The sequence below is a fragment of the Heterodontus francisci genome, chromosome 11, assembly GCF_036365525.1.
Source record: "Heterodontus francisci isolate sHetFra1 chromosome 11, sHetFra1.hap1, whole genome shotgun sequence".
In the NCBI taxonomy this organism is placed as follows: Eukaryota; Metazoa; Chordata; class Chondrichthyes; order Heterodontiformes; family Heterodontidae; genus Heterodontus; species Heterodontus francisci.
In genome coordinates, this window is record NC_090381.1 from 101029879 (window position 1) to 101048643 (window position 18765).

At 43.7% G+C, this 18765-nt stretch overlaps 1 protein-coding gene across 1 annotated transcript in view; it reads right to left on the reverse strand.

Moving 5' to 3' along the window:
* hltf (helicase-like transcription factor) overlaps positions 1-18765 on the reverse strand; it is a 71765-nt gene that overhangs the window by 39513 nt on the left and 13487 nt on the right. The window contains exons 7-9 of the mRNA XM_068042611.1: positions 10311-10502; positions 8309-8407; positions 3647-3737 (exon numbers count right to left, since the gene is read on the reverse strand). Of these exons, the coding sequence (XP_067898712.1) occupies positions 3647-3737; positions 8309-8407; positions 10311-10502 (382 nt within the window). The remainder of the gene's footprint in view (positions 1-3646; positions 3738-8308; positions 8408-10310; positions 10503-18765) is intronic.

Genomic DNA, 18765 nt, shown 5'->3' on the forward strand with positions numbered 1-18765 from the left:
GCTGCAGAGCATCTTGTAGATGGTACACACTGCTGCCTCTGTGCCTCAGTGCTGAAGGGAGTGAATATTAAAAGGTGGTGGATGGGTGCCAATCAAGTGGGCTGCTTTGTCCTGGATGGTGTCGAGCTTCTTGAGTGTTGTTGGAGCTGCACACATCCAGGCAAGTGGAGAGTATTCCATCACACTCCTGACTTGTGCCTTGTAGATGGTGGACAGGCATTGGGGAGTCAGGAAATGAGTTATTCGCCGCAGAATTCCTAGCCTCTGACCTGCTCTTGTGGCTGGTCCAGTTCAGTTTTTGGTCAATGGTAACCTCCAGGGTGTTAATAGTGGGGGATTCAGCAATGCTAATGCCATTGATCAAGGGGAGATGGTCAGATTCTCTCTTGTTTTAAGATGGTCATTGCCTGGTACTTGTATGGTGCAAATGTTACTTGCCACTTATCAGCCCAAGCCTGGACGTTGTCCAGGTCTTGCTGCATCTGGACACGGGCTGCTTCAATATCTGAGGAGTCGCAAATGGTGCTGAACATTGTGCTATCATCAGCGAACATCCCCACTTCTGACCTTATGATGGAGGAAAGGTCATTGATGAAGCAGCTGGAGATGCTTGGGCCTAGGACACTACCCTGAGGAACTGTTACAATGATGTCCTAGAGTGGAGATGATTGACCTTCAACAACCAGAACCATCTTCCTTTATAATAAAAACAAAAAGTGCTGGAAATGTTCAGCAGGTCTGGAGGCATCTGTGGATAAAGAAGCAGTTAACATTTCAGATCTGTGACCTTTCAACAGAACTGGCAAAGGTTAGAAAAGAATTAGGTTTTAAGCAAGTGAAGGGGAGGGGGTGTGGGAAAGAACAAAAGGGGAAGGTGTTTGTGAGAGGAGAGATTAAACAACAAAGCTGTCCTGGGACAAACGCAGAGTGTGTTAATGCTTGTGGTGAAAGACTAGCCATTAGTCCAGAGAGAGCGTTAATAGCAGAATAATGAGCAGCTCTGACTACATGAAAAATAGGCACATGGTTAAAAAATAAAATACAAAAAAAGGCCAGTCATGCTCTTAAGTTATTGAACTCAACGTTCAGTCCGCAAGGCTGTAGAGTGCCCAATCGAAAGACCTGCTAAGTATTTCCAGCACTTTTTGTTTTTAGTTCAGATTTCCAGCATCTGCAATATTTTGCTTTCATTTTCCTTTATGCTAGCTATGACTCCAACCAGTGGAGAGTTTTCCCCCCAATTCCCATTGACTCCAGTTCTCCTAGGGCTCCTTGATGCCATACTCAGTCATACTGCCTTGATGTCAAGGGCAGTCACTCTCCCCTCACCTCTGGAGTTCAGCTCTTTTGTCCATGTTTGGACAAATACTGTAAATGAGGTCAGGAGCTGAGTGGCCCTGGCGGAACCCAAACCTAGCTTCAGTAAGCAGGTTACTGCTGATCAAGTGCCGTTTGATAGTACAGTCGACGACCCCTTCCATCACTTTGCTGATGATCAAGAGTAGACCGATAAGGCAGTAATTGGCTGGTTTGGATTTGTCTTGGACATATCTAGACAATTTATCACAGTGCCAGGTAAATGCCAGTGTTGTAGCTGTACTGGAGCAGCTTAGCCAGGGGTGCAGCAAGTTCTAGAGCACAAGTCTTCAGTACTGTTGCCAGAATGTTGTCAGGGCCCCATAGCCTTTGCAGTATCCAGTGCCATCCGCCGGTTCTTGATATCACGTGGAGTGAATCGGATTGGCTGAAGACTGGCATCTGTGATGTTGGAGACCTCTGGATAGATCATCCACTTGGCAATTCTGGCTGAAGATGGATGCAAATGCTTCAGCCTTGTCTTTCGCACGGATGTGCTGGACTCCCCCATCATTGAGGATGGGAATATTTGTGGAGCCTCCTCCTGTTAGCTGTTTATTTGTCCATAACCATTCACGACTGGATGTGGCAGGACTGCAGAGCTAAGGTTGAGGGATCGTTTAGCCCTATCGTATGCTGATTCCACTGTTTGGCATGCAAGTAGTCCTGTGTTATAGCTTCACCAGGCTGACACCTCATTTTGAGGTATGCCTGGTGCTGCTCCTGGCATGCCCTCCTGCACTCTTCATTGAACCAAGGTCGGTCCCCCGGCTTGATGGTAATGGTAGACTGGGGGATATGCCAGGCCACGAAGTTACAGATTGTGGTTGAATACAATTCTGCTGCTGATGGCCCACAGCACCCCATGGATGCCCAGTTCAGTTGCGAGATCGGTTCGAAATCTATCCCACTTAGCACGGCGGTAATGCCACAAAACGCAATGGTGCGTGTCCTCAATGCGAAGACGAGACTTCATCTCCACAAGGTCTGTGCGGTGGTCATTCCTACCAATACTGTCTTGGACAGATGCATCTGTGACAGGTAGACAGGTGAAGACGAGATCAATTAGGTTTTTCCTTCTTGTTGGTTCCCTCACCACCTGCCGCAGACCCAGCCTAGCAGTTATGTCGTTCAGGACTCGACCAACTCAGTCAGTAATGGTACTACCGAGCTACTCTTGGTGACGGACACTGAAGTCCCCCACCCAGAGTACGTTCTGTGCCCTTGCTACCCTTCGTGCTTCTTCCAAGTGATGCTCAACATGGAGAAGCACTGACTCATCAGCCAAGGGGTGGGGGGGTGGGTAGGTGGTAATCAGCAGAAGGTTTCCTTGCCCACGTTTGACCTAATGCAATGAGACTTCATGAGATCTGGAGTTAATGTTGAGGACTCCCAGGGCAATTCCCTCCAGACTGTATACCACTGTGCCGGTGGGACAGGACAAAGCCAGGGATAGTTATGAAGGTATCAGGACATTGTCTATAAGGTATGATTCCATGAGTAGGACTAGGTCAGGCTGTTGCTTGACTAGTCTGTGGGACAGCTCTCCCAATTTTGGCACAAGCCCCGAGATGTTAGTAAGGAGAACTTTGCAGGGTTGACAGGGCTGGGTTTTCCTTTTCTTACACTTTGTAGCAGTTTGATACAACTGAGTGGCTTGCTAGGCAATTAAGAGTGAACCACATTGCTGTGGGCCTGGAATCACACGTAGGCCAGACCAGGTTGGCAGATTTTCTTCCCCAACGGACATTAGTGAATCAGATGAGTTTTTACGACAATTGACAATGTCTTCGAGGTCACCATCAGACTAATTTATTAACTGAATTCAAATTTCACCACAGCATTAGCCCAAGACTCTGGATAATTAGTCCAGTAATATTAACACTACGCCACTGCCTCCCTCCTCTAGTAAGGGAAGTGCAGAACAAGAGGAATAATCTTAAAACTTGAACTAAGCCAACTGAAACCAAATCTAGGGAAAAGATCGCACAAAAGTGTCATGAATATAAACAACATACTGCTCCAGAAAACAATAGATATAGGAAGTCAATTGTGCTGTTTAAAAGAGTCTAGAGCCTAGAATTACAGTGACATTCGACAAAGCAAAACTGAAATGTAGCAATCTACATTGGTAAATGTTCTCAAGAAAAAGCAAAATAAAAAAAAAAAGTACAAGTAAGAAGGTTTTTAAGGGCAGGAAGCATGCCTCCAAGCCATGATAGACTAATAAGTTTCTTAAAAAGTTATTTAAAAACTAACTTTCGTTACATTAAAAAGACAATGCATTTACCTGTTGTTAGTATTTTGAAAGTGTTGGATGGTTCCTTGTTAGCTCTTTGTGCATAAGCTTTCCCCATTGCATCAGTAAAGCCAGATGATTCCTACATTTAGAGGACAGAAAGATAGAAGTTTAGTATTTGCCTATCATTCTGCTACTGATGTATATGTTTTAAGGTGCATTTATACAACAAACTTAAAAGCATTTCAGCTTTGCACCATTGCTAAACTTGTGTAGTGTAATTAAGGCCCATACTGACTCACACCCCACTGTATCAGATCGGGCTCTGACTCCGAATCGAGGCTGAATTTACAATGTAATCTGAAATGTTATACTGACGCTGCAGTTGTAAACATACCCTTAAACGCTGCTTCACACATGCATGCTTGCAGTGATATCAGGATAAACACATCTATTACTGTACACAAAAGTACTATCAGAAAAGAAAATGTCAATGCACTTTTAGTTTCAATATGTGGAATTCCCAATTCCAGAGAGGAATGTATTGGAAGACTAACCTGTGTAGGGAGACAAAATTGCTGAGCTGAGTTCAGTCACCCCCATTCCATGAGAAAAAGGAGACAGGGAAAAAATATTACAACATGAATTTCTGCCCTCAACCCTCTTCAAGGCCTGATGACACACCCACCTTCTCCAATGGAGACAATCTGCAAATATGGAGAACTAGCTAAACCAGTGAAGCAGCTATTGGAAAATATTTTTTAAGGTAAGTGCACTGATTTAAAACAGGCAGACATTAATACATATTATTTGCATAGTTAAAACATTTTACGAGTCAATAGCCATGAATGTTTCACAACATCTGTGTGTGTGTGTGTGTGTGTGTGTGTGTGTGTGTGTGTGTGTGTGAGAAAATATTGACCCGGTCAAAGATGACCCATCAGGACAAGGGAGCTGAACAGTTCAATGAACTACAATGGGGCATCTAGTCTTATGAAGCAGACAGCCACGTTGGTGTATTACAACCAACAAGTGGGCTGTGTATGAATAATTTCAATTCCACCTTTATTACACAGGATTATGGGGATTTCACTCCATTTTTCTGTGCTAACTATAAGATGGTGATCATGATAGTGGTGATGGGAACCATCATCATCCTGTTCCCTATGTAGTGCACATTTTGTGAGAAATTAAACCATGCCAATTCAGTATCTTTCCTCTCGGTGTATCGTTCTCTGTCCCTTCCCAGACTGTCTCACCTTCATTTCTGCATGTGCCTCTCTCCTCTAACTCTCGAACTCCATATGGGCAGGAAAAGGCTGCTGCAGCACTCAGGTGGGCTAAGTTTCAGGCAGAATCAACAGGAAAGGGGCGAGTTAGATCTGGTAGTATCAGTAGCTGAGTCCAGGGCTTTGTGGGAACGGATACACTTCAAGACTCTCCTGCTTGCTGGCCTTCCATCAGTGGGTAACCAGAAGTGCTTGTCACACTCAGCCCCAGCAGGTCTGTCTGAACCTTTTTAAGGGTTATTTGCTGAAAGATGAGCTAAACTAGTCCTGGCAGGAATGTTCTCTCGCTCCCAGCACATACCACAACTGAAGGAGATGAACATTATGATTTCAACATTCACACCAAATACTAAAGCATTCCACAATGCAAGGCTCACAAATTCAAACCAAGTTTCCTTTTCTGAGTCTCACTGGTCTGTTCTGATTCTCTGAGGGATTATTGATGCTTATCCTCCACATGAGTAGTCGTCCTAATCCCACGTGCCTGTCCTGCTCCAAATCCCGGCATCCGCTTACATTAAGGCAAGTGATACAGGAGCATCTCAGTGACTGAGGCAGGTGAGTCTTGAGCATGAGCCGGGTACAGTGAGTGACCCGGGTTAACCCGACACTCCAGGGACAGTTTAAACGGAGCTTTACTCTGTATCTAACCCATGCTGTACCTTCTCTGAGAGTGTTCGATGGGGCAGTGCAGACGAGGGGAGTTATTCCTTACCCATTTTAAACATGAAGAAGTTATTCCTTCAAGTGCACAGGGCAGCACAGTGATTAGCACCGCAGCCTCACAGCTCCAGCGACCCGGGTTCAGTTCTGGGTACTGCCTGTGCGGAGTTTGCAAGTTCTCCCTGTGACCGCATGGGTTTCCGCCGGGTGCTCTGGTTTCCTCCCACAGCCAAAGACTTGCAGGTTGATAGGGCAATTTACAATGGCCAATTTACCTTAGTGTAGGTAGGTGCTAGGAGAATTGAGGGAAGGTGGGGATGTGGTAAGGAATATGGGATTAAAGTAGGATTTAGTATAAATGGGTGGTTTATGGTCGGCACAGACTCGGTGGACCGAAGGACCTGTTTCAGTGCTGTACCTCTCTAGGACTCTAATGAGAAACCACTAACTGTGCCAAACAGCTGATCTGCCGCAGGGAACAAATCAGTTAGAAACTTCTAGTTCTCTCACAAGAGGAAACAGTGAACTGATGCACACCAATGTTTCCAGCTGCTCTCTTCTCAAGTTGGAGCATTTCTGAGGCAGGGCACAAATTGGAGGGGGATGATTAGTGCTGCTGGAAGCAGGAAGTGCATACCCATCAATGGGATCCGATTGAGAGAGCCAGCCCCAAGGCCTGTCTTGTTGCTATTGCTGTTCTCCCCTTCCAGATTAGCTTCATCTCCCAGTGGTGTTTTCCAATGGAGAGCTGCTTGGCCAACAGTTTGACACAGTGCCTGCTGCACTTTCATCTGAACTTTTAGATCTGAATGAGCCCAGTCCAGATTAATGAGACAAGTCCCTTCTCCCTTCCAAGGGCAAATAAAATGCAACTCATCCTAGTTCATCCCAAGAGATCAAAGGATAATCCATGTAGGAAATGCCATACTCACACTGATAACATCTGAAGACCTCTCCCTATTGTAAGGCTGAGGACAAATATGGCGAGCAATGGGACAGCTAACCTGATCTGAATCTCTATAATACTGCTTTACTCAATATTGTATTTCTCAGCATAAATATTCTTCACCTTCACAGCACAAAAAAGCATCCTAACAGTATTAAGTGAAAAAAACCACCAGCTTAACTGGCTTTAAAAACATTTACACTGTTAGCACAAAGAACAATGACTGATGATTATTTTCAACCAATTTGGAGAGTTAAGTTAAAGCAATTGCAAAATATACAGTGTGCCACTGCTACTGCTCACTTGTCAATTTACTGTTTAAATCAGGTTGGCAGTTAATAGCCTAAACCACAATTTAGTGGACTGTTTATTTACCTAAAAAGTAACATCTTACTTTACTTTAAACAAAGCCAATTACATAGGTATGAGGGGAGGGGTGGCTAAGGATGATAGGGGAAACAGACTAAAAGGTATGGTGGTAAATAAACGGTGGCAAACATTCAAAGAAGTCCAAAATGTTCAACAAAAATACATTCTATTAAAAAACAAAAACTCAGCAAGAAAGATCCATCCGTGGCTTACTAAAGATAGTTTTAGTTTAAAAGAAGAGGCTTATAATGTTGCAAAGAATAGTAGTAAGCCTGAGGATTGGGAGTGTTTTAGAAACTAGGAAAGGGCCAAACAGTTGCTAAAAAGGGAAAAAAAATAGAATGAAAGTAACTTGCTCGGAATATAAAAACAAACTGTAAAGTGCTTTTACAAGTGTATAACAAGGAGAGTAGGTAAAATAAACACTGGTCCCTTAAAGGCAGAGACAGGAGAAATTATCATGTGGAACGAGGAAATAGCAGAAACGTTGAACAAATATCTTGTGTCTGTCTTCACAATAGCAAATTACATACTAGAAAGAGAGTGTAACCAAGGGGCTAATAAGAGTGAGGAACTTAAGTCACTAATATCAGCTGAGTAAAAAGTATTGGAGAAACTTAAGGGGCTAAAAGCCAACAATCCCCAGGGCCTGATGGCCTACATGCAAGGGTTCTAAAAGAGGTAGCTCCAGAGATAGAGGATGCACTTGATATGATTTGCCAAAATTCCCTAGATTCTAGAACGGTCCAAGCGGATTGAAAGTTATCAAATATAATACTGCTATTCAAGAAAGGAGGGAGAGAGAAAACAAGGAACTATAGTCCAATTAGCCTGACATCAGTTGTTGGGGAAAATGTTGGACTCTACTATTAAGCAAATCTTAACAATGCACCTAGAAAATCATAACATGATCAAAGTCAAAATATGTTTACAAAAGGGAAAGATTTATTAGTTTGAGGATGTAACTAGTACAGTAGATAAAAGTGAAGCCAGCAGATGTAGTCTACCTGGATTTCCAAAAGACATTCGATAAGGTGCCACACAAAAGGCCAATTCGCAAGGGCTCATGGGGATAATATATCAGCATGGATAGAGGATTGGTTAAGGGACAGCAAACAGAGAGAAAGGATAAATGGTGCATTTTCAAGTTGGCAGGCTGTAACTAGTGGAGTACTACAAAGATCAGGGCTGGGACCTCAGCTATTTACAATCTATATTAACGATTTAGACGAAGAGACCGAGAGTAATGAATCTAAGTTTGCTGCCGATACAAAGCTTGGTGAGAATGTAAGCTGTGAGGAGGACACAAAGAGACTACAAAGAGATATAGGCTCGAGGCGCCATATAGTCTACTCCTGCTCCTACTACTTATGTTTTTACTCATTAAAAGTACATAAATAGGAAAAAAAAACTTAAAATGATATAGGACATCTGCTTAACTCTTACCTCCTCCACCACCACTTCCTCTGCACATCTTTCAATGGGAAGTGGCTTTCCCTGGTGAAAGTTCGTAAGGATTACTGCAATAGTCGATAGCGTTTTTCCCTGGAAAAATACAAAAAATGAAAGACTTTTCTCACAAATATGAGTAAACTGCAATCTGTGAATCAAAAAGTAGTGATCATGCTATTGTGCAACTCTGCCCTAATTGAAAAGGTATAAAAAGGAAACCAGCCTCATACCTTGCTGGTGGAAGAAACAATATTAGAACTTCTGAAGCTGAGGTCTGCATTTTGGAGTGCCATCAATGCTGCATCTCACACACTGTTAAGTCTCACAGGATGTCCTGTTTAATTTTTCTTTTTGTGCAGCCTGTCTGTTGCACTGCATGGTCCCTTTAAGATTGAAGCCACGAACCTTAAATGTAACATTGGCTGTGCGTGGTCAGTTTGCTGCCTGTGCGGTATGTTCCAGATTGTTGTCTGGCTGTGCACCCACACAGCTTAGAAGAAACATTGGTTGGTCGCCCAGCTGCTTTTTTTTTTTACTAGCTTGACCTCTTTTCATCTACAGACTAGAATAATGACATTCTTGAACTATACATTATATGCTACCACCATTTGGGTCTTCAGCTTTCCATAACTTAACTCTGCAATGCATCACAGATGGTAGAAGAAAAACTAGATGGACCTAGTTTTTGTTCTCATCTAGCAATTCCTAGCTTCACAGCGGTTTCAAAATGAAATGGGGCTCAGATTAAGTTTTAATTGTTCATTTAATATTCTAGCCAATCTCCAGCAGCATTGCACATGGGGTTTCAAGACTGAAAAATCCGAGAAGAAAGCCATTCGGAAGAACTCAACTAAATATGTCCAACTTTTGTCATGAGCAGAATGAAATTACTGTGTAATGCTGGTTGACAGAAAACTAGTAGTAATTACTGGTGCTAAAAATAACCTCTACAAATTAGCCAGTAATTCAGTCAGATGATGTTGGTTGTAAATGTTATTAACTGTCCTCAGTACTGAAGTGGCCAATAGTGGAAATTCTACTTATAAATCCAGATGCAAAAAAAGTGGGTCCAAAACAGAAAGCATTCAGCACGTCAGGCAGCATGTGTCGAGAAAACACAGATCATTTGGCCTTGGAGAGGGTGCAGTGCAGATTCAACATAATGATACCAGGCTAAAAGGGTTAAATTATGAAGACAGATTGCACAGACTAGGTTTGTATTTTCTTGAGTGAAGAAAATTAAGAGGTGATATAATTGAGGTGTTTACGATGATTAAAAGGCATTGATCGGGTAGATAAAGAGAAACTATTTCCTCTGGTGGGAGAGTCCAAAAAAAGATGGCATAACCATAAAGTAGAACTAGGCCATTTCAGCGCTGATGTCAGGAAGCACTTCATCACACAAAGGGTGTTGGAAAACTCTCCCTCAAAAAGCTGTTGAGGCTAAGTCAATTGAAAATTTCAAAACAGAGACTGTTAGATTTTTGTTAGACAAGGAATATGAACCAGGGCAGGCAAATGGAGTCAAGATACAGAGCAGCCATGATCTAACTTAATGGCAGAACAGACTCAAAGGGCTGAATGGCCTACTCCTCAACCTATACTTGGGGAATTCATTTCCTACAAAGTTCTTCCAATTCTCTGTGGAAGAAAAGTGTGTCTCCCTTTCCATATAGAAGCAATGTTCTCCATTCCAGAGACCACCACTTCCTGACAGAAACAAACAAGCGCTCTTATCTCCTCCTACTCAGCCCAGGGCCACCACTCTTCATCCCACCCTTTCTAAACAGAGATTGCATCTTCCTCCTCACTCATTTCCTTCTCCAATTCCGCCTATAGATGCGTGTCTTCTTCCCCTTGCTCTCTATCTAGCTGGGGAGGAGTCTGCTGTTTTCTGTTGATATTTTGAGCACAGAATAACAACTAAACCTTGGTTTAAAAATAAAAGTGTAGGCACTAAATCATCCAAGTTGCAATTACAAAGATAGATAATTACCAAGCCCATGTCATCAGCTAGGATTCCTCCATGTACATTTTCGGGTCTCTCCTTTTCTGCAAAATTTGTCAGCAAGTTATAGTACATGTCGTTCCTCTGCTCCCAGAATGGAGGCAGATCTGCATTATTCTCTCTCAATACCATCCAGGCCAACGCCTGCTTCTGATGAGGCAGCAAAGGTGTATGGACAGCCTGTCAACACAAAATCAACTCATTGCAACTTACAGTATCGGTCAATTGGTCAGGAGAGAGAAGCCATGCTAAACATATGAAACTCTAGTTCACTTAAGATGCTGAATCCGGTCAAAAGGCTTCCCCCATCATTGGGTGCTCACAGGCAGCGGTGGCTAGGGAATCACAGAACCATCAGTGTCCTGTTGGCAGCTTATTTAAACAAATGGCTAGAAAATCAGGCCCAGAGAAGTTGCGATTTCCTGGCTAGCGCTCCCTGTGCTGTTTGTAAAATCAGCCCTGATATGTCTACGCTGAATAACAAACAACAACTTTTTTATTTTATTTATTTAGAGATACAGCACTGAAACAGGCCCTTCGGCCCACCGAGTCTGTGCCTACCATCAACCACCCATTTATACTAATCCTACACGAATTCCATATTCCTACCACATCCCCACCTGTCCCTATATTTCCCTTCCACCCAACTATACTAGGGGCAATTTATAATGGTCAATTTACCTATCAACTTGCAAGTCCTTGGCATGTGGGAGGAAACCGGAGCACCCGGAGGAAACCCATGCAGACACAGGGAGAACTTGCAAACTCCACACAGGCAGTAACCAGAATTGAACCCGGGTCGCTGGAGCTGTGAGGCTGTGGTGCTAACCACCGCGCCGCTATTGAAAATAAAGCAGTAATCCAATAGAAAAGTTTATAAAGGAGAAACCTAAATGCCACAATTAGAGCACTTGTCAGGAAACCTACCAAAAATGTTTTTTTTAATTAAAAAACAAATTGCCACTGCCAGAGTCAGTTTCTTTTAATATACAAAACAATAGTGCATTTGGGCAGAAAATTCAGAAACTCAACAGCAGCATCATCAAATTCAAAAATCTGCAGCCTACTTAAAGGATTTCCAGTTGCAACCTTAAATGCTTACATAAAAGTCAAAAAGATGTCAGACTTGGCTCTTGCCTCTGAAATTAAGATTGTGTTTTTATGCTCCACCAGAGACTTTAGCACATAATCTAAATGGACATTATATTGCACTACTTAGGGAGTGCTGCCTTGTCATTGGTGCCATCTTTCAGATGAGACTTTAAACTGAGGCCCATCTGCCCTCTCAGGTGGATGTAAAAGATCCCAAGGCACCATCTGAAAGAGAGCAGGGGAGGTCGCCCGATGTTCTGGTCAACATTTATCCTTCGACCAACATTGCAAAAAAAAAGTCATTTATCATGAAAGGCAATATATAAATGCAAGTTCAATCGCTGCTCTCGGTATTCTATCTATATTAATACAATAGAAGTCTTGCATTGAGTTCACACTGCCTGGATACATCATATGCCCTCTAATATTTTTCTGTCACTTTTTCGGTCATGCTGGTCTATCCTGCTTAAAATTTACACCTATTCACTATACTTATCTACCATTGGATCTCCCCAGTTCAGTTCCTGCAGTGACACTTGAATCAGGCTTGTAAAAATCATGCCCTCCATCCAACATGTTCAGCCCTCCTTCCACTACCCTGCATCACCCATTCCTTCCTACGCATTCCCTTTACTTCAGTTTTGATATCACAGACATGCCTTTACTCCGGAGCCCATTACTGGGAACATAAAAGGGCTTTCTGCACATTGATATGGGGAAGTCGGTCATTTAGAGCAAACAGACTACAAATTTACATCAGCAATTACATTATAAGCTAGTATGCACTTTAAATCACAAGGTAATTAAGGATGAGGAAGGGCATTTGGTGATTATAGTCCATAATGCTCTACAGCATACTACTGCTTTTTGAAATGATTCCAGGGTTTTCACCTCCACTATCCAAAACTTCATCCCATTTATTGATTAGAGAAGTAGTGATTTTACATGCATGGTTAAATGGAATCTAAACCAAAACAGGCCATTCGGCCCAACTAATCCATGTTTGTGTGTATGCTCGACACGAGGCTCCTCCCACCCTCTTCATCTAACTGCATCAACATTACCTTCTGTTCCTTTCTCCCTCCTGTTTATCTAGCTTCCCTTAAATGCATTTATGCTGGTCATTTCAACTACGCCTTGTGGTAGCAAGTTCCACATTCTCACCATTCTCTGGTTAAAGAGTTTTCTCCTGAATTCCTAATTGGATTCCACAAGTGGAAACACCTCCATGTCTATCTGATCAAACACTTTCTTAGTCTTAAAGTTCTCTATTTGGTAACCCCTCAGCCTCCTCTTTTCTAAAGGAAAGAGCCCAGCCTGTTCAATCGTTCCTGATCAATGTAACCTCTCAGTTGTGGTAGCATTGCAAATCTTTTTTGCTCCTTCTCCAGTGCCTCTACATCCTTTCCTTAATATCGAGACCAGAACTGTGCACAGTACTCAAAGTGCGGTCTAGCCAAGGTTCTGCACAAGTTTAACATAACTTCTCCAGTGCTTCCAGTATAACGTACATGAGCAATCTCTACAGTATAACTCTTTCTCAGGGTTTTGTTTTAGTACTTGCAGACTGGTTGATGCCATTTACTCACAAGCCAGTGCAACAGCCACCTGATCGTGCAGCTATGCAGGGAAGATTTCTGCAATAAAAATTGGACAACTGCAGAGTAACAGTGTAGCAGCTGAGGAAGATCAAATCCCAAGCGGAGTCTTGCTTGTAAGCATGGATAAATGAACAGAACCAAAGAAACACTGACAATCAGTGCGAAATGCTGGTGACTGACACATGGGATACTTGAACGTTTTACTAATTTGAACTTATATTACCTTATCCTACTCCTGCAGTTGAAAGAAATTTTACCTTTTGTTCCCTTATATCTTTGTAATATCACCTCTCAAGACACCTCAAGTCTTGTTTGAAAAGCCTAATAATCCATTCTTGCCTCATAGCTCATGCCTCTAACACCAGGGGTCAGCCTTGTGGTTCTTAGGAACTCAGGAGCAGGAGTAGGCCATTCACCCCATCGAGCCTGCCCCACCATTCAATACAATCATGGCTGATCATCCACTTCAATGCCTTTTTCCCACACTATCCCCATATACCATGATGTCATTTGTGTTTAGAAATCTGTCAATCTCTGCTTTAAACATACTCAATGACTGAGCTTCCACAGTCCTCTGAGGTACAGAATTCCAAAGATTCACAACCTTCTGAGTAAGGAAATTTCTCCTTATCTCTGTCCTAAGTGGCTTCCCCCTTATTCTGAAATTATGTCCCCTGGTTCGAGACTCCCCAACCAGGGGAAACATCTTAGCTGCATCTACCCTGTCAATCCCTTTAAATATTTTGTAGATTTCAATCAGATCACCTCTCATTCTTCGAAACACTAGAGAATACAGGCCCAGTTTACCCAATCTCTCTTCATAGAACAGTCCCGCAATCCCGGGAACAAGTCTGGTGAATCTTTGTTGCTCCCTCTATGGCATTAATATCCTTCCTAAGGTAAGGGGACCAAAACTGCACACAGTACTCCAAGTGCAGTCTAACCAAGGTTCTATACAATTGAATCAAGACTCAAATCCTCTTGTGATAAAGGCTAACATACCATTAGCCTTCTTAATTGCTTGCTGCACCTGCATGTTAGCTTTCAGTGATTTATTGACAAGGACACCCAGGTCGCTTTGTACTTCTACACTTTCTAATCTCTTACCATTTAAGAAATACTCTGCACATTTGTTTCTCCTACCATAGTGGATAACCTCACATTTTTCCACATTATATTCCATTGTCAATTATATAAACGACATAGATGACTATGTGGGGGGTAGGATCAGTAAGTTCGTGGATGACACAAAGATTGGCCGAGTGGGTAACAGTGAGGTGGAGTGTCTTAGGTTACAGGAAGATATCGGCGGGATGGTCAAAAGGGCAGAAAAGTGGCAGATGGAATTTAATGCTGAAAAGTGTGAGGTGATACATTTTGGAAAGAGTAATGTGACACGGAAGTATTCAATGAATGGCCTGACACTGGGAAGTTCCGAAGAACAAAGGGACCTTAGCGTGTTTGTCCATAGGTCTCTGAAGGCAGAAGGGCAGGTTAATAGGGTGGTGAAAAAGGCATATGGGACACTTGCCTTTATCAATCGAGGCATAGATTACAAAAGCAGGGAGGTCATGTTGGAGTTGTACAGAGCTTTGGTAAGGCCACAACTGGAGTACTGTGTGCAATTCTGGTCGCCACATTATAGGAAGGATGTGATTGCATTGGAGGGGGTGCAGATGCGATTCACCAGAATGTTGCCTGGGATGGAATATTTAAGCTATGAAGAGAGGTTGGATAGGCTGGGGTTGTTTTCGCTGGAGCAGAGAAGACTGAGGGGTGACCTGATCGAGGTGTTCAAGATTATGAGGGGCATGGACAGGGTGGATAGGGAGCAGCTGTTCCCCTTAGTTGAAGGGTCAGTTACGAGGGGCACAAATTTAAGGTGAGGGGCGGAGGTTTAAGGGGGATTTGAGGAAGAACTTTTTTACCCAGAGGGTGGTGACAGTCTGGAATGCCCTGCCTGGGAGGGTGGTAGAGGCAGGTTGCCTCACATCCTTTAAAAAGTACCTGGATGAGCACTTGGCACGTCATAACATTCAAGGCTATGGGACAAATGCTGGCAAATGGGATTAGGTAGACAGGTCAGGTGCTTTAATGCATTGGTGCAGACTCAATGGGCCAAAGGGCCTCTTCTGCACTGTGTTATTCTGTGATCTGCCACGTTCTTGCGCACTCACCGAGTCTGTTCAAATCCCCTTGAAGCCACTTTATCTCTTCCTCACAACACACATTCCCACGCAGTTTTGTGTCATCCGCGAACTTGGAAATACTACGTTTGGTCCCCACATCCAGATCATTGATATATATTGTGAACAGCTGGGGCCCATGCACTGATCCCCACTAGTCACAGCCTGCCAACGCAAGAATAACCCATTTATTCCTACTCTCTGCTTTCTGCCTGCAAACTAATCCTTAATCCATGCCAGTATATTACCTCCTATCCCATGTGCTTTAATTTTTCTAACCAATCTCCTGTAGGGGACTTTATCAAAAGCTTTCTGCAAATCCAAATATGCCATGCCCACTGACTCCCTTTTATCAATTCTGCTCGTAGCACTCTCAAAAAACTCTTGACAGGTTCGACAAACATGATTTCCCATTCATGTTGACTATACCTAATCAGATCATTATTATCCAAGTGTCCATTTATCACATCCTTTAGAATAGATTCTAGCATTTTCCCAACGACTAATGCAAGGCTAACTGGTCTGTAATTCCCCGTTTTCTCTCTCCCTCTCTTCTTAAATAGTGCGGTGACATTTGCTATCTTCCAATCTGTAGGAACCACTCCATAATCTATAGAATTTTGGAAGATGATCACCAATGTATCCACTATCTCCATAGCTACTTCTTACAACACTCTGGGTTGTAGAATATCAGGTCCTGGGGACTTATCAACTTTCAGCACCATTAATTTCTCCAATACAATCTTCTTACTAATACTAATTTCCTTCAATTTCTCATTCCCCCTAATCCCTTGGATCTCTAATTCTTGGAGATTTCTTGTATCTTCCTCAGTGAAGACAGACACAAAGTAATCATTTAGCTTCTCTGCCATCTCTCTATTGCCCATTATAAATTCTCCTGACTCTGCCTGTAATGGACCCACATTTGTCTTATCCGAATATTTCCTTTTTACATACGTGTAGAAGCTTTCACAGACCATTTTTATATTTTTTGCTAGCGTACATTCATATTCTATTGTCCCTTTCTTTATCAGTTTCTTGGTCCTCCTTTGCTGTATTCTAAAATCCTCAGGTTTACTGTTATTTCTGGCAACTTTATAGGCATTTTCTTTTAATCTTATACAATCCTTAACTTCCTTTGTTAAGGATGGTTGACTGCCTTTACTTTTGGGGATTTTGTGCCTTGAAGGAATGTATAGTTGCTGTAAACTATGTAATATTTCTTAAAAGACTATCCATTGCCTATGCACTGTCAGACCTTTTAATGTATTTTTCGAATCTACCTCAGCCAATTTGGCCCAAAAACCTTCATAATTTCCTTTGTTCAAATTTAATACCCTGACTTCAGATTGAACTACCTCAATTTCAAACATAATGTAAAATTCTACCATATTATGGTCATTCATCCCTAAAGGTTCTTTGACAACAAGATTAATCAGCCCTTTCTCATTACAGAATACTAGATCTAAAATAGCTTATTCTCTAGTCGGTTCCTCAACATGCTGCTCTAGAAAACCATCCCTAACACACTCCAGAAACTCGTCCTCCACAGCATTAGTGCTCATTAGGTTTACTCAGTCTATATACAGATTGAAGTCACCCATGATTACTGTATTACCCATGTCACATGCTTCTCTAATCTCTTGATTAATACAATGCCCCACACTGCCACTACTGTTTGGTGGCCTATAAACAACTCCTATCAATGTTTGCTGCCCCTTGCTGTTTCTTATCTCCACCTAAACAGATTCCACATTTTGTTCTTCCGATCTGCGATCCTCCCCTACTAATGTACTGATACCATCCCTTATTATCAGCACACCACCACCACCTTTTCCTTTTCGCCTGTCCTGCCTAAATGTCGAACATCCTTGAATATTCAGTTCCCAGCCTTGGTCACCCTGTAGCCAAATTTTTGTTATGGCAATTAGATCATACCCATTTACCTCTATTTGGGCCTTTAAATCATCTACCTTGTTTCGAATGCTGCCTGCAATTAGGTACAGAGTCCTTCACCTGGTCTTCTTGACATTCTGCATTCTAAGCCTAGTCGAAGCTCACCTTTGTTTCGCCAGTCTTCCAATGTCACTTGCTACTTTTCTACCTCCTATTACCAGCTTTACTTCCTTCCAATTTGAGCTACCCCTCAGGTTCCCATCCCCCGACAAGCTAGTTTAAACCCTCCCCAACAGCACTAGCAAATCTCCCTGTGAGGATGTTAGTTCAGGTCCTGTTAAGATGCAGCCTGTCCATCTTACACAAGTCCCAACTGCCCCAGAACCGGTCCCAATGCATCAGAAATCTGATGCCCTCACTCCTACACCAATTCTCCAGCCACATGTTCAATCGATCAATTCTCCCATTGCTTGGCTCACTAGCACGTGGCACTGGGAGTAATCCTGAGATTACTGCTTTGGACGTCCTGCTTTTTAATTTCGTTCCTAACTCCCTAAAATCTGCTTTCAGGACCTCATCCCTCTTCCTACCTACATCATTGGTACCAATGTGGACCACGACTTCTGGCTATTCACCCTCCCCCAGAAGGATGTCCTGCAGCCGCTCCGTAACATCCTTGACCCGAGCACCAGGGAGGCCACACACTCCTGCAGTCATGTTTACTGCCGCAGAAGCGCCTGTCTGATCCCCTATCAGTATTGCTCTTCCACTCTTCTTCCCCCCCGCTGTGCATCTGAGCCACCCGTGGTGCCATGGACTTTGCTCTGGCTGCTCACCCCCGAGGAACCATCGCTCTCACCAGCATCCAAAATGGAAAACCGATTAGCAAGCAAGATAGACTCAGGGAACTCCTGCACTGCCTGCCTAGTTCTCTTGGGCTGCCTGGTAGTCATCCATTCCCTCTCTGCTTGCATGCTCCTAACTTACGGTGTGACCACCTCCCTAAACGTGCTGTCCACGTAGTCCTCTGCCTCGTGGATGCACAACAGTGAGTCCAGCCGCCGCGCAAGGTCCGATACCCAGAGCGAGAGGGAGAGAGAGGGAGCGAGAGCGAGAGAGAGGGAGCGAGAGGGAGCGAGAGGGAGCGAGAGGGAGCGAGAGGGAGCGAGAGGGAGCGAGAGGGAGCGAGAGGGAGCGAGAGGGAGCGAGAGGGAGCGAGAGGGAGCGAGAGGGAGCGAGAGGGAGAGAGAGGGAGCGAGAGGGAGAGAGAGGGAGAGAGAGGGAGAGAGAGGGAGAGAGAGGGAGAGAGAGGGAGAGAGAGGGAGAGAGAGGGAGAGAGAGGGAGAGAGAGGGAGAGAGAGGGAGAGAGAGGGAGAGAGAGGGAGAGAGAGGGAGAGAGAGGGAGAGAGAGGGAGAGAGAGGGAGAGAGAGGGAGAGAGAGGGAGAGAGAGGGAGAGAGAGGGAGAGAGAGGGAGCGAGAGGGAGCGAGAGCGAGAGAGAGGGAGCGAGAGCGAAAGAGAGGGAGCGAGAGCGAAAGAGAGGGAGCGAGAGCGAAAGAGAGGGAGCGAGAGCGAAAGAGAGGGAGCGAGAGCGAAAGAGAGGGAGCGAGAGCGAAAGAGAGGGAGCGAGAGCGAAAGAGAGGGAGCGAGAGCGAAAGAGAGGGAGCGA